This window comes from Strix uralensis, chromosome 4 (assembly GCF_047716275.1).
Source record: "Strix uralensis isolate ZFMK-TIS-50842 chromosome 4, bStrUra1, whole genome shotgun sequence".
NCBI lineage: Eukaryota > Metazoa > Chordata > Aves > Strigiformes > Strigidae > Strix > Strix uralensis.
In genome coordinates this window covers 2,749,036-2,762,640 of record NC_133975.1, presented here as the reverse complement: position 1 = coordinate 2,762,640, position 13,605 = coordinate 2,749,036, and the positions used below count along the sequence as shown (strand labels likewise).

Sequence of the window (13,605 nt, the reverse complement as noted above, 5' to 3'; positions counted from 1 at the left end):
CTTAGGTAGTCAAAGGCAGCAATTAGATTTCACCCCATCTTTAGCCGTCTCTCCTCCAGGCTAAACAAACCTCACTCCTTCTGCCTCTCCTCATGCGTTGTATCGTTGTCCTCCTCCTATTTTTTTTCCTCCTATTCCCTCAATTCTTTGTCAGTAATTTAACTCATCTCACTGCTGTAGGCATGCACAAAGGCTCTCTCTGTCCTCGGTGCCCTTCGTGAGCTAACCTGCAAACCCTGCTTACCCTTCATCATTGATTTGTCTTATACTGGGGGAGTTCAGCCTGGAGAAGAGAAGGCTCTGGGGAGACCTTAGAGCAGCCTCCCAGGACTGAAAGGGGCTACAGGAAAGGGGGGAGGGACTCTTGGTCAGGGGTGCAGCAATAGGACGGAGGGTAACGGTTTTAAACTGAAAGAGGGGAGATTTAGATGAGATCTAAGGAAGAAATTCTTCCCTGTGAGGGGGGTGAGGCCCTGGCCCAGGTTGCCCAGAGAAGCTGTGGCTGCCCCCTCCCTTGAAGGGTTCAAGGCCAGGTTGGACGGGGCTTTGGGCAACCTGGGCTAGTGGAAGGTGTCCCTGCCCATGGGACTGGATGATCTTGGGTCCCTTCCAACCCAAACCAGTCTGTGATTCTATGGTATTGCTTAGAGCAAATGATTAGCTGATAACAGCAGGGAGGTTGCTAACGAGGATTAATTATACTGGGAACTGTACAAACCATGTTGAGTCGGTACTGTTTGTGTTACGAGAGTATCCAGAGGAGCTAATCAACTTAGAGCTGGTGTTATACAGACTTACAGGAAGAAGTGGTCCTTGCCTCCGGCATGTATAAGCAGAGAACAAACTGTGAGTGTAAGTGCTCTGCGTAAAGAAGACGAAGGGGCTGTTTAAGTTTTATTGCTGTTTGCTTCAAAGCATGCTTTGTGTGTGCTTTGCTCATGTGCGTAACCAGGTTTTTCCCTACTGAAGTTCTCGCCCTCTTCTGATGGAGCTGGCACTCGGCACGTCATCAACCATCACCTCCCAAATCAGTTTTTATTCTGCTTCCTAAAATAGGAGATAGAACATCTATTATGTTACAACCCTGTGCTGGACTGTGTTGCAATACAGTCATCGTGCACCCACTCAGTTCACGGAGCAGTCCAGTTGGCTTTTTGCCCTAGCAGCTTGTCCTCTAAGTATTTATTATTTTTCTCTGTTTGTTTTCTTCACATCTACAATAACTTCTAAAGTATTGATTGAAAAAAAAAATATTGGTATAAAGTGAGGACGAAATGTATTTTGGATTTTGCTAGAAATGTACCTGCTGAATGATGCTTCCCTTGTTCACATTTACTCTGTGAGCCCATCGGTGAGCCAGCTGATCCTTGGATTGCATAAGAATTGATTAATCAAAATGCCTTTGTGGTAGAAAGTCAGATTTCTTAGAGAAATGTAAATGCATTGTATCAAAATTGCTTTTGTTCACTAAACCTGTAATCCCCTGAAACCAAATCAATTTGACAAGATGGACAAAGAGAGTTTCTATGTTAGGGTTTTGGAAAGATAAATCCTCTGAATTAAATCGAGGCCTATCAAGGAAGTTTAGAGCAGAAAGTTTCATCAGTTCTTCACTGTCTCAGGTTTTTTTTTTTTTCTTAAACTGTTTCTGATGGACTGAAGAATGTAATTTTTTTTTCATTAATTCGGTTATCCTGTGCTGAGCTTCATGGGTGTTGAATGACAGCAGCAGTCTATAGATTTTAAAAATGGAGAAAGCATTTGCACCATGGCCAGTAGCATGAGCTGTCTCTCCAGGACTAGATACTGAAACAATTTTTTAACTTTTAAATTATTTCTTCACTGTAATGGCAAAAAAAGGTGTTATTTCTTTTGAGGCTGCTCAGTCCATGTTCTCTTGAAATAGAGCTTTTACAGTCACGCTCGCCATGTGACACAATCGTTAAAAATTATCGAATGGTTTGTAAACATTTTAGTATGTTTATGGTTTGTCCTTGCTCTACTGTCTCCAGAAGGAAGAGCATCTTGTAAGAACCGAGGAGGTTTTTGGGGCAAGCGCCCCTGATCCGGAGGGCTCTGCAGGCAGGCAGGCGTGCCCTGTGCGGGTGCCACAGCAGCTGGCTCTGTCTGTAGTGCAACAAGGAAAGATGTTTTCAAGAAAAATTGTGCTTTGGCATGTTGCCAGCTCTCAATAATGAGTCTTCCCCCCCCCCCCCCCAAATACGTGTCACTGTAATTACTTTGGTTCCTTAAAAGTCCATGTTTGGGAGTCATCTTGCTGCACAAGAATTGTAGCTTTTCCTTTAAGGAAATAAATTTGAGATGTCTCCTTATTTTCTCCCCACCTTTTTTATTTTTTGGCATTGATTTATTTTTAGTCTCTTGTAACTTCTATTTTTGGTTTGTTTATTTTTACTCCTGGAGTTGTGAGGTGCATGGACTGTTTTTTAATAAGGGAGAAATGGTGTCATTTTGCAGACATGGGTGTCCAGATGGATCAAAGTATTTAAAAAAATAGGAGAATTGTTTTGTATTACATTTTGATAGATTGAGAAGCTAGTGTACTACTGATTTTTTCAGAATCACCTTTATCTTTTCACTTCTTTGTGATCTGTACTCTGCATTTTTACCCTTTCCTTTTGTGGCTCCCATCTTCTTCCTTTTTGACTGTTTTCTGCTCTTATGCTTTTGATCTCTGCCACGCTGGCAGGTTGTGTCTCAGGAGAAAATAATGAATACACCATCACCATGATGCTCACATAGCAAATCGAGGAAAAGTAATAGAGGAGATACCCTGTGTTTTAAATAATTCCCATTTTTCTGTGGTGTAGGGGAGAGAGCAAGGCAGGTGGGGTTTGCAAAACGATGGAGGAGTTGAGTCTCCTAGGTATTGTTTTTCATTCTGCCACAGACTACAAATCCAGCACACAGAAAATAGAAGTTGTTTCAGGGCAGAACAGAGGTTTGCCTTGCAATGTCTACAAAATGCTGTAATTGGACAGCTTAGCTGAGTAGGAGTATTTATTTGCTTTGGAGTAGTGATGATTGCGAAATGTTTTGAAACCTTATAAAAAGAAATAAAGCGGTACATTGTGAAATAGGCTAATCTTGGCCAGAGTCGAGTCTCTGAGAGATTCTGGATTGTAGTTTAAAGGAAGTTTTGCATAATCCTTTATCATTCTGATTCTGCCTATTGGATTGTTTTTCATGGCAGATAATGTAAATTCTGTTTCTGCTGGTTTATTCAAAATGATGCTGGACATACACTAATTTATTCCCATTTTTTGAGGTTCAACTTTTCAAGGACCTGATGGTTTTCATTGTGTTATGTTCTCTTTGTGGCTTTCTCTGAAAGAAAATACAATCTAAGTATTAAGTTTCATCAGGCTGTTTTAAGCTTGTGGCATAATGTCCTCTTTAGTGCATTTACATGCAAGTCATCAGAAAAAGAGTGAAAGAAAGGAGCAAATGGGAGATGTGGTGAGAGCATCTGCTACAGAGGTACTTGCATTCTTCCTAAACAAATCCCAAAATCAAGATTTCCAACAGAAAACAAATAATTGTCCTGTGCTAGTCCTTTTATTAGGAAAGGTTATTGGGGGGGATTTTTTTCTTTTCTCACTACCGCTATTCACTCTGTACTTTTATTCTTTGCTGCCATTATTCTTCCCTCTCCAGGGCTTTCCAGTTAGATTGCTCTGTAATATCAATGATAAGTGCTGCAAGAATAAGACCAAAGAAGAATAAACCAGAACAAAGGAATTTTCTCTTGTCCCTGAGCTGTAGTTTGCCTTACCCTGAATTATATTCAGATGTCTGTTTTCCTGTGGCGGAGACATACTGTCCTACAGTTTGCATTACAAAAGAAGAATATGAACCAAATAGCAAGGAGAAGTTTACTAGACTTTTTGTTCTTTGGTGTTGAGGGAGATGGTCTTTTGGGAGAGGTGATCTTCAGATCAGAAGTCTGAAATTTTAGAATGAAGCAGGCGCCTCTTTCACACAGAGAAAAAGGCAGTGAATTTTGCCTTTTAATCCCATATCCTTGCGATCCGAAAGAGGAAAAAATAATTGGCTTTCTCATGAGGAACTATTTAATGAGCTAGGTATCTGCAAACGTGCTGGAGCTGTTTAGCCAAAACATGGGATCAGGTTACAGCATTTTTATGGCACGTTGGTAAAATCAAGGATATCTTTTTGTCCACAATAAGACTTGTTCTGTAGGAAGGGCCGTTGTACACTTTGCAGACTTGCCCTGCTGTAGGTAACGCATTCATCTGTTACTCTTGGTGCAAACACCCCCAACTTCTATAGCAAAAGCTTTTGGAAAGGCTCACTGGGTGTCTGTGTTATTCTTCGAGCACACCATTGTATTGTATCGTGGGGACAGAAAAATTCAGGTCACAAAAAAGTGCTTTACAGGCGATGTGAATGGGTTGCTGTGGATAGCTGTGAGTGTTTTCCTCGGGTGTAGAAACTCATTTACCCTGTCCTAGGGAACTCTCTTCAAATGCATTTGCTTTCCGTTCTGAATAGAACTGAAAAGAGGAAAAGTAAGTCCTTTTCAGGGGGAAAAATTCTTTTCATCGTTGCTTTTTAGTCGACGGCGCCCTCGGATATTCAGAAGTCGCAGGGCACGAAACCAGGCTCGGCTGCTTTCCCAGGAGAGCTGCTGCCGGAGCTGCCTTCGGTTCCCTGCCCGACAAGCTCTGCTCTGGGCTTTGGAGTCTCTGCTTTTCAAAAAGCTTTGACTTAGCCTTTGAAAATATGACTGAGGTCGGGGGAAAGATGATTCTGTGCGAGAAAATAACTGCTGACTATGAATGGGTCATGGTAGACAATGTGCTTTGCTTAGATAAAGGCTTTTTAAAAAAATAAATTCAGTAGACTTCAAATTTATGCTTGCTCTTACATCTTTTGTATGAGGGAGGAATTGACTTCGTTTTGTTGTTGTTAGGCTTCTGTTAAAAGAAGAATAAACATTCCCTTCCAGACAGAAACTATTTTGTGCAGTAGGTAAGGAAGTAGTAGTTACTCTTGAAAAGAGACATTTAGTCTCCTTTTCAGCTTACTCCGGGTATTTTGGCAGATCATTATATGAATCTGTACTGTGTCCAGTCTCAAATACTGTAAATAGTCTTGCCCACCATCCTCGCTTCTCTCCACCACCCCTGGAAAACGAAAAGGCTAGAGGATCTAGCAGAACCTGAAAGGGTGTAGAGAAACAGCCAGAGGTGACCAGAAGTGTGAAGTAATGAATGAGGTGGGAATAGTGAGTGTGAGAGCCCTTTAGGACAGAAAGGACAACAAATGTGAATGTGATGAGTCAGATGAACTTCATGAAAAAGCGGATGGCAGGAAGATGGTGAGTAAGGGTGATTGTACTTACTTCTCATAAAGAAAAAGCCCGAGAGGCAGCGGCGTATGATCAGGCAGTGGATGTAAAGTGGGTGTAAGTTCTTTCTCTACCATTGCAGATTTTCCAGGTGAAAAGGATATAAATGGTTGAGAAAGGAATCAGATATAAGCATGGATGAATGGTTTATTTAAATGTGCTGACTTGGGGGCATTCTCCAGGTCAAAGCACCTGAACTGTGGGTTTCTGGAAGCTGGATAACACATTGCCGAAGTGCTCTGTACTTGCTTTATTTGTCACAGTCTTTCCCAAGCATTTGCTGTGGCCCAAAGTCAGGAGGAGATTCTGGACTTGGCAGACCTTTAGTTTGGCTTAGTACAGCAGGTTTTATGCTTTTGGGACACAGTAATTTCTGTTTTCAAACATGCCACCTTGTTTTATGAGTGGGTCCTGTTTAAATCGCGGCAGAATAATAAGTGAGGGAAAGTAGGGTTTTGGTAATAGTAACTGGAATTCTAGACAACCTCAGGTTTACTCAGGTTAAACACTTTTAATATACATTTTTCTTTTAGAAAAGCCAAGTTGATTACTTCAGGGTTTTCTATTTGCATTCCTTTCTGCAGCCATTCCTTCTTCTAGACCAAGGTCGTGCAGCGAGGGCAGCAGTAATGCTACTCTGGGTAGCCTCAATATCCTAATTTTTCTCCACTCCTTGGTCAGTAACATGGCCACTGTATTGCAGATAATTAAGCCAGGCAAGAGGGCTTAATAAACTGGTCCCTGAAGAATGTGGTTTTATCTTTCTGAGAAGGTCTTGAGGGTTCTTAGGCCTTTGAGAATGGGTTGTTTTGAGGGTTGGTTGAGTATACATACAATGTCGAGACATTTTCTTTTGAATATTTAAGGAGTTTTGTTGCTGAAAACCAACCTGCTAACACTGCTCTATGGAAGTGATGATTATGCAAATGCCTTATACTTCAAATAGATGCAAATAAATACCTTGTTTCAATCGTTTTATTAATACTGATGTATTTACTATTGTTCCTTTGCTGCCTTTTATTTCACTTCTAACATTGTGGTGGTGGTTTTTTTTTTTTGTTTGTTTTCTTTTCCAGTGGTCTTATTGTTCCAGAGAAAGATAGCAATGAAACAGTACCAGAAGTGGTAGCTACTTCTGGATATGCCCTTCTGCATTTCTTCAGCGATGCTGCCTATAATTTAACAGGGTTTAACATCACATATAAGTAAGTAGTACCACTCCAAAGTGATGTTGCAGGTTGAGCAAAAGGAGTTTTCCTCTTTTCTCAGTTTTGTCTTGAAATAAGCAATTGCCACTGAAGCATGTAATTATGAGTAGATACTTGAATTTAGATTTTTATCTTTATTATACCCTTGCAACAGCTAATAACTGTAATGTGCTCAACATTAACTTCAGTTGTCAGTTGTAAGCGTGGGCAAATGTTTGCTCAAAAAGACATAACATTATTTATTTTGTTATTAGATTATTTGATCATATTCAGTCAACCAGAATTGATGTATTTTGTGCATGTGTGTGCTCTTGTGCTTTTGCATAAGCACATACATTTCCCTTGGGACCCTGGACTGTACCTACTGTTGAGGATCCTCAAGAAGTTTTCTTTGGGATGCCCTTTCTTATTCAGTCCTTGGACAGAATTGCTTAATCTGGCTCATTTTTAGTCTAGAGTGGTTTTGTTATGTTCTTTGGTTCATATTTTAACTATTATATATAGGTGGATGCTTTCTGTTCGCTGACATATATTTAGTCCTCATTGGTAAGCTTTTAAAAAAAAGATTCTAGGGTACTCCCTAATTCATTGACTTTTAGAAAGGTTTTGTTTTGAATTAAATGATCTCAATGTGGACTTACTGGCAGAGATGGAATTTCTTGCTTCTGGTGGGGATCATGGGCTTTGAATTTTTTTGCTCCTACAGATACAAATTATGTTTGCATTGCACTGGGAGATTTTAATTTGGGTGTAATTTAGAAGTTTTTACTTTCGAAAAAATTAGCTGCAAAGTCCTTGATCACAAACTGACTTTTTGCAGAGGTTAAAATTCCTTAAAATGAGGTGTTTAGTTTTTGAATACCAGTCTCAGTTCTTTCATCCTTATTAAGCACATAAATATACAGTGGATTCTTTGAAAAATGTGAGGCATCCAGCACCCCTTGAAAGCTCCCGAAGGAAATGAGGAGCCTTTGCAAAGTTACTTGAAACACAGCAGCTGAAGCAGTAGCATTTTCAAAGTCTGGCTGATCCCATAGACCATGACACCATCTCCTGCCAGCTGTCGGTATTGCACAATTCTTGTAAAGAATAATCTGCCTTTATTAAGTTCCTTTAAGATATTTTAATGTTTCTTTAATGCTTCACTTTATTGATAGTTTCAAACAATTTTCAAGTACTGTTTTGTGGTTTGTTTCTTCTATGTGTTTTGATCATTAGGTTTCCTCCTAACATTTTTGCAGAGAGTAGATCAAAGGGTATATTCATTTTTTTTCAGTTTAACAGTCTTTATAGTTACTACTGAACATAGGTACTAGACAAACACTTGTGAAATTATGGCCATGGAGCCAGTGACTCAACCTGTCGCATGACAGCGAGGATAGTGGGGAGTAAACCCCATCTGTGAGTTATACTGGTTGATACACCAGCATAAACTGGAATTTGGAAATGAATAGGGTCTCTGAATTTGGATCTTCACCGAGGATGTGTCTGGTTTTGCCTCAGCTACACTGCAGATATTATAAAATCAGAAATGATTCAAAACAGGCACATCTTTGGCTTGGGATTCATCTCGAGTATGTTCCCTTGGTAAGCAGATCCCAGAATAGCACGTAATTGTGAGTAGTTTAAGTATAAATTGCACAGACACCACAAAAGCCTTAAGCACTGATTAAATTCTCCATTTACTGTTGGGCGTTTTAAGGCAATTCATTTGCATTACAAATGGCTAAAAGTCATATTGATAATTTTTCAGAGGAGTTGTAAGTTTAACTCGTTAAGTGAGGCAGCTCTGCAGATGACAGGCAGAGAACAAATCTCTACAGGTTCATCACACCGGGTTGTAGATGAGCAGCTCTTGTTGATTTGTGTGTTAACAAACAGCTCTATTATCTTTTGTTCAACATCACTCTTGTATTTGTTAATAAGAGGTACGGCTTGGGAATCTGTTTCATTACTGACAAACCTTCTTTCCCTGATGTTCCCAGTTTCAATATGTGTCCCAATAATTGCTCCGGCCGAGGAGAGTGCAAGCTCAATAACAGCAGCAACACTCTTGAATGTGAATGTGCCAAATACTGGAAGGGAGAAGCCTGTGATATTCCCTACTGCACAGATGATTGTGGGGCGCCTGAGAGAGGGCACTGCAACGTTAATGATACTAAGGCATGTTTGTGCTCGGCAGGCTGGCAAGGTAAGTCTCCTGATTAATATAGAGCAGCTCTCGGATGCTTTTTCTATGTGCGGCTCTTCCAGTTTAAATTGGGAGTATTGGAGAATGTTCTGCTTGACAAGTATTAGCATTTTGATTAGGAACAGAGTATCTAGCTTTTCATATCAAAAGATCATAGTCCATTTGTAACAAATGCTTTTAAAAGCAACGGTGCTACCGTCCAAAGCAGTTTGTGTGCAGGCACCAGGTAAAAACTTTAAACTTCGTTCCTGTGCACATTTGAGCCTGGTGGCAGTAGTTAACATTTCTGAACACACAAAATGCCTTGTTCTCATGTCGAGGTGTGCTGGTCTGCCATGTCAGCAACGGCTTGGACCAAACATACATGTTTCCTTTGCAAAGGTACGCTGACGTGGAAGAATTAGTCTGATATGAAATACAACCAGCTACAGCACTGGCAGCTCTGCTGCAAAACCAGGTAGTGCGTTAGGGACTGCGGAGGGAACCCAAGAGGAGTATCCTAAGGAGGCTGCACCCAGTAGTGAGGTTAGCACCTCTGCCTCTCGGATATAAAACCAGCCACGTGTACTTCAGGGCTGGAAGGCCACATCCCTTACGCAGTGCAGTGCCTCCTGATGCTTTGCTGGAGTCTGGTTGTGCACTGACAGCAACGTTAAACTTACGTTTCCTCAATTTTTAGCCTACCTCTGTTTTTTCCCTGTCTTTCATTTCTGTAGCAGATTAGTGTGTGTGGGGGGGGGGGCCCCAAACCAAAACAACTCACCAAAATAAGCCTCCAAAAGTCCCAAAACAAACCATAGCAGAATGAGATGCAAGCTGCTCTCCCTCCGCTTCCTTATTCTGAAGCTTTTTTACATCTGAAAATATTCACTTTGCCTCAGAAACTGAGGGGTTTTTTTTAAGGGTAATAAACCTGATTCCAGTCTGCTTTCCTGAACTGAAGATACTACTGGCAGAAACTTGGCAAGAGCGAGCAGATACTGTCTCTTACAGTCAAGACCACATCTCTGTTACACAGTGATTCTCTTTTATGACTGCCTAAAGGCTGTCCTGATAAACTTATTCCCTTTTGAAGGCTTGAGCCTCTTCAGCAGGTTCTGTGCTCTCGGTTGTCTGTAGTAACCCTGTGTGTGTGGATGGGTGTCACTGAGCAGAAGGGAGAGCGTCCATGCAGCTTTTTACTTTGCTGAGACCTTGCTGCTTCTCTTTGGCCACGTCACAGGGAACTGTGAAGTGGAAGAGTTGGTTTAAGAGAAGCAGAAATATAGGAAAAAAAGAAGTGAACAATTCACAAAAACATATTGCTGAGGAGGGGAGGGAGAGAGGGAAAGATAGCCGTAGACCATTGGGTTTTTGTAGCATGCTGCTGAGCCAATGTCCTGAAGCTTTCTTAGGTTGTGTTGGGGTTTCTGTGGGCACATGGCAGCTAGCAAGTATACTTCATTCTTTTATCTAAAAAGCCACAGGCCATTTTCAGGGAAAGGTGTTTATCTTGTTTCAAGTTCACAGAAAAAAGTGCTGGTAGATACCCTCTTAGTGTGGAGTGGGAAGGGGTCTGCACTCTGCCCCCCTGTAATCACTGTGAGGGAGAACAGAGCAGAGTGTCTGCTTTGCTGCATCACCGATTCATCTAGTCTGGAACTGCTTTTTAGTTTTGAAAACAATTTAAAATTTGAAGTATGTGGTTACGGTTGGGAGATGGCACACCAGGTCCATCACAGATTGCTGGTGTGGGCAAGGAATTGAGGATCACAGCTTTCACCTGTTAGCTGGCTGTGCACCATCTTTGTCACCTGTGGTGCAGGATATTGACCTCTAGCTGAAATAGAAGCTTTGGGAAAAATCTGCTTAATTTTTAAACCTTATTTTCCCCAGGTCCTGGCTGTTCAATTCCTGTTCCTGCAAACCAGTCGTTTTGGACCCGAGAGGAATACTCTCTTCCAAAACTTCCTAGAGCATCTCACAAAACCATAATCCATGACAATAAAATGTGGATTGTTGGAGGCTATGTCTTCAATCATTCTGACTCTCAGAAGGTTTTAGCGTGAGTATAAACCCAGATAATAAAGTCTAAGTAGAGGAACTTAGATTTGAGAATTATTTTTAGAAAATGCCATCCGACATGCTGTGCTTTGGCCTACACTCCATCTCCAGGGGAAAACAGCAGTGATAAAAACTTAGACTCGTGTTTGAGATGTGGAAAAACGCTGCTAAGGGGTGCTAATTTTGGAAAAGAAAAAGCGTAAGGTTCCTGATGTTCAGTGAATTTTTGATTCATGTGCTTCTGACAGCATTTTAAGTATTCACTATATATTTCTAGGCTAGCTTCTAAGTTATATGTGGCCTTATATTCAAAGAGGATAGTTCTGCTTCTGTGTTATTAGCCCTTCCTTATATCTATGTGAAATCAGAGTGTTTGGCTCCTTAATTAATATATACTGATTCTGTGGATATTTATGCATCGATACCAAACAGGGAGTGGCATTTAGGATGATGACATTTATGCAATTAGTTGAGGAGATTTAACAGTAACTAAGATATAAAATAATAAGTGTGTACCTCATGGAAATCCCCCATTAAAAAAAAAAAACCCACAAACCTTTTCAAGCTTCCTCTTGAGCTTGATAGTATTTGGGCAGATCTAGGCAAAAGCTGGGTATTTTTCCAGGGATACCTGCATAACTCGCTTTCATGGACCAAAGTGAGAGCTGTGTGTTCTGCACTCACGTTCAGAGGTAATAGTTCTTGTAGGGGAAATTAAAGAGGAGCCAAAAATGCACACTTAGTTCTATAATAGTTGCTGATTACATCCACAATTTGCTCCTTCAAAGTCATGCCTGATTTTTCAACAGATACCCTGTGGCTTCACTGAACACTTTTTCAGAGATTATTTTATCATATAAGTCTGTAAGCCTGGCGAGTATACTTCATTCTTTTATCTAAAAAGCCACAGGCCATTTTCAGGGAAAAGGGTTTATCTTGTTTCAAGTTCACAGAAAAAATATTCTTGAATGTCAAAGACATAATTAAAAAGTGCCGTTTAAACACTGGCAGGTTTTATTATCAAGTAGTTGGAACTTATCTGAACTTAATGTAAAGTTTTCTCTGTTCTTTCAGCTGGATTGTGTGGTGTAAGTTGTCATAGCTTAATAGACAATACATTAGCTCTTGGTTTTGCATGGGAAAGAAAACTCAGGGTAAAGCAAATCAATACATGGACGTTAAGTAACAGAGCAGGCTTGACTGGATTTTTTTTTTTAATCCATGAGTAGTCTGTGCATGCTTTGTGCGTGCTGAAATCTTGGTGTCTAGGACTTTTGTTCAATAATTGCCCACAAATCCCAGAAAGGGTGAGCAATAATATTCTCAACTTTAATATCTACTTGGGAAATTAATTCAGTTTTCATTATACAGGTATGATCTTATTTCTGAAGAGTGGCTTCCACTGGACAACACTGTGAACTCTGTAGAGATGAGATATGGTCATTCATTGGCATTACATAAGGTGAGCAAGTTCAGTGCTGCAGATTCACCTCCCAGCTGTGTTCCCCTTCTCCCCCCTGCCCCCCCCTTTCCACAGATCAGTCTTGCTTTGGGAGAAACATTTCTCATTCAAAGGCTTGTCTGTGGTTAGCCCAGTCTGTGTACTTGTACTCCAGGGAATCCTTGGACTGATATCCTGGGAAGTCTGTAGTGCCTTTGCTTGTGTGTTCCTTCTTTGCCTTTTTCTCAGAGATTTTAAGGCTGACTGAGGTCAGTGAGTCCATTATTTCCTTCTTGCTGTCTGTGCCTGCAAGACACGCCTGACGGCTAGAGTTTGCTGGAGTTCAGCTGGTTCCCCAGCTGCCTTTTGTGTAGACCACATAAAAATATTTATGAGCTCTCTTGTCCAGGGCACCAAAGCAGAGCTGATGAATTAGGGATTTTTGGAGCCTGCTCTGTTTCTGCAGTAGATCTGTGAATCTATTCTTCCAGCACCTGAAACGACAAGTGGATTTGACTATGTTTTACCTCATTTTTCACCTGCATGTCTTTCTGTGGGTGCAGGCCACGTGAGAGCAGAATGGCAAAATCTTCGAAGAGGAAGCGAGCTAGTCCTTTACTGACCTTTGGTTTTGGAATGTTAATTAGCTCATCACAGTGCAAGCCTATATAAAGCATAATTCTAAACACTTGAAAACCTCCATACAGCACCGTTTACAAACAGAACACTTGAAGAACCTGAAAGGATGGAAATTCCTACCTGCGAGGGCTTGATGCACATTCTGCAAATAACTGTTCAAAAGTAGGGTATGATAAGTGGGTTTGCCATCAGTGATGGGCAGTGGCTCTCAGGAATTTCCCAAGAAGCACCAGCTATAGTAGAGAATTTCCCTTTCCAAGGTTACAGCCTTGTCAGGAGGGAAACAGGGCTCCGCTACACACTTTGGTGGATTTATGACTGACCCTGAGATGCCTGGAGAAACCCACAAAGGAAACTGGATAGAATTTTGGAACGTAGCTCTTACAGGATGATTAATAAAATCCTGTCTAACTATGCTGGCTATCCAAAGGGTCCTCATTTTTTGTCAGTGTGTTAACTTGGAAAGCAAAGCTTTTAGTGTACAAACAGAGAGGAATTTCCATCATAGCTGCCTTTCTTCCCAGCTATCTTTGTCTGTTTGCATTTTCAAGCTATGGGAGGGATTCAGCTTGCTTATTAAATCACCTGACTTCAGGTGCCTAACTTTAGGTGCCTTTGGGGGGCCTCTGAGCTCTGATTGTAGTGAAAACAGACCTAGTCAGTACAGGTAGTGAAATCTGTAGAGCAG

The 13,605-nt window shown here is 41.0% G+C and overlaps 1 protein-coding gene across 2 annotated transcripts in view; it reads left to right on the top strand.

Moving 5' to 3' along the window:
• Positions 1–13,605, top strand: part of ATRN (attractin) — a 158,242-nt gene that overhangs the window by 42,036 nt on the left and 102,601 nt on the right. For both annotated transcript variants that reach the window (XM_074865423.1, XM_074865424.1), the window contains exons 4-7: positions 6,472–6,600; positions 8,589–8,794; positions 10,670–10,838; positions 12,209–12,299. In XM_074865423.1, coding sequence (XP_074721524.1) covers positions 6,472–6,600; positions 8,589–8,794; positions 10,670–10,838; positions 12,209–12,299 — 595 coding nt within the window. The remainder of the gene's footprint in view (positions 1–6,471; positions 6,601–8,588; positions 8,795–10,669; positions 10,839–12,208; positions 12,300–13,605) is intronic.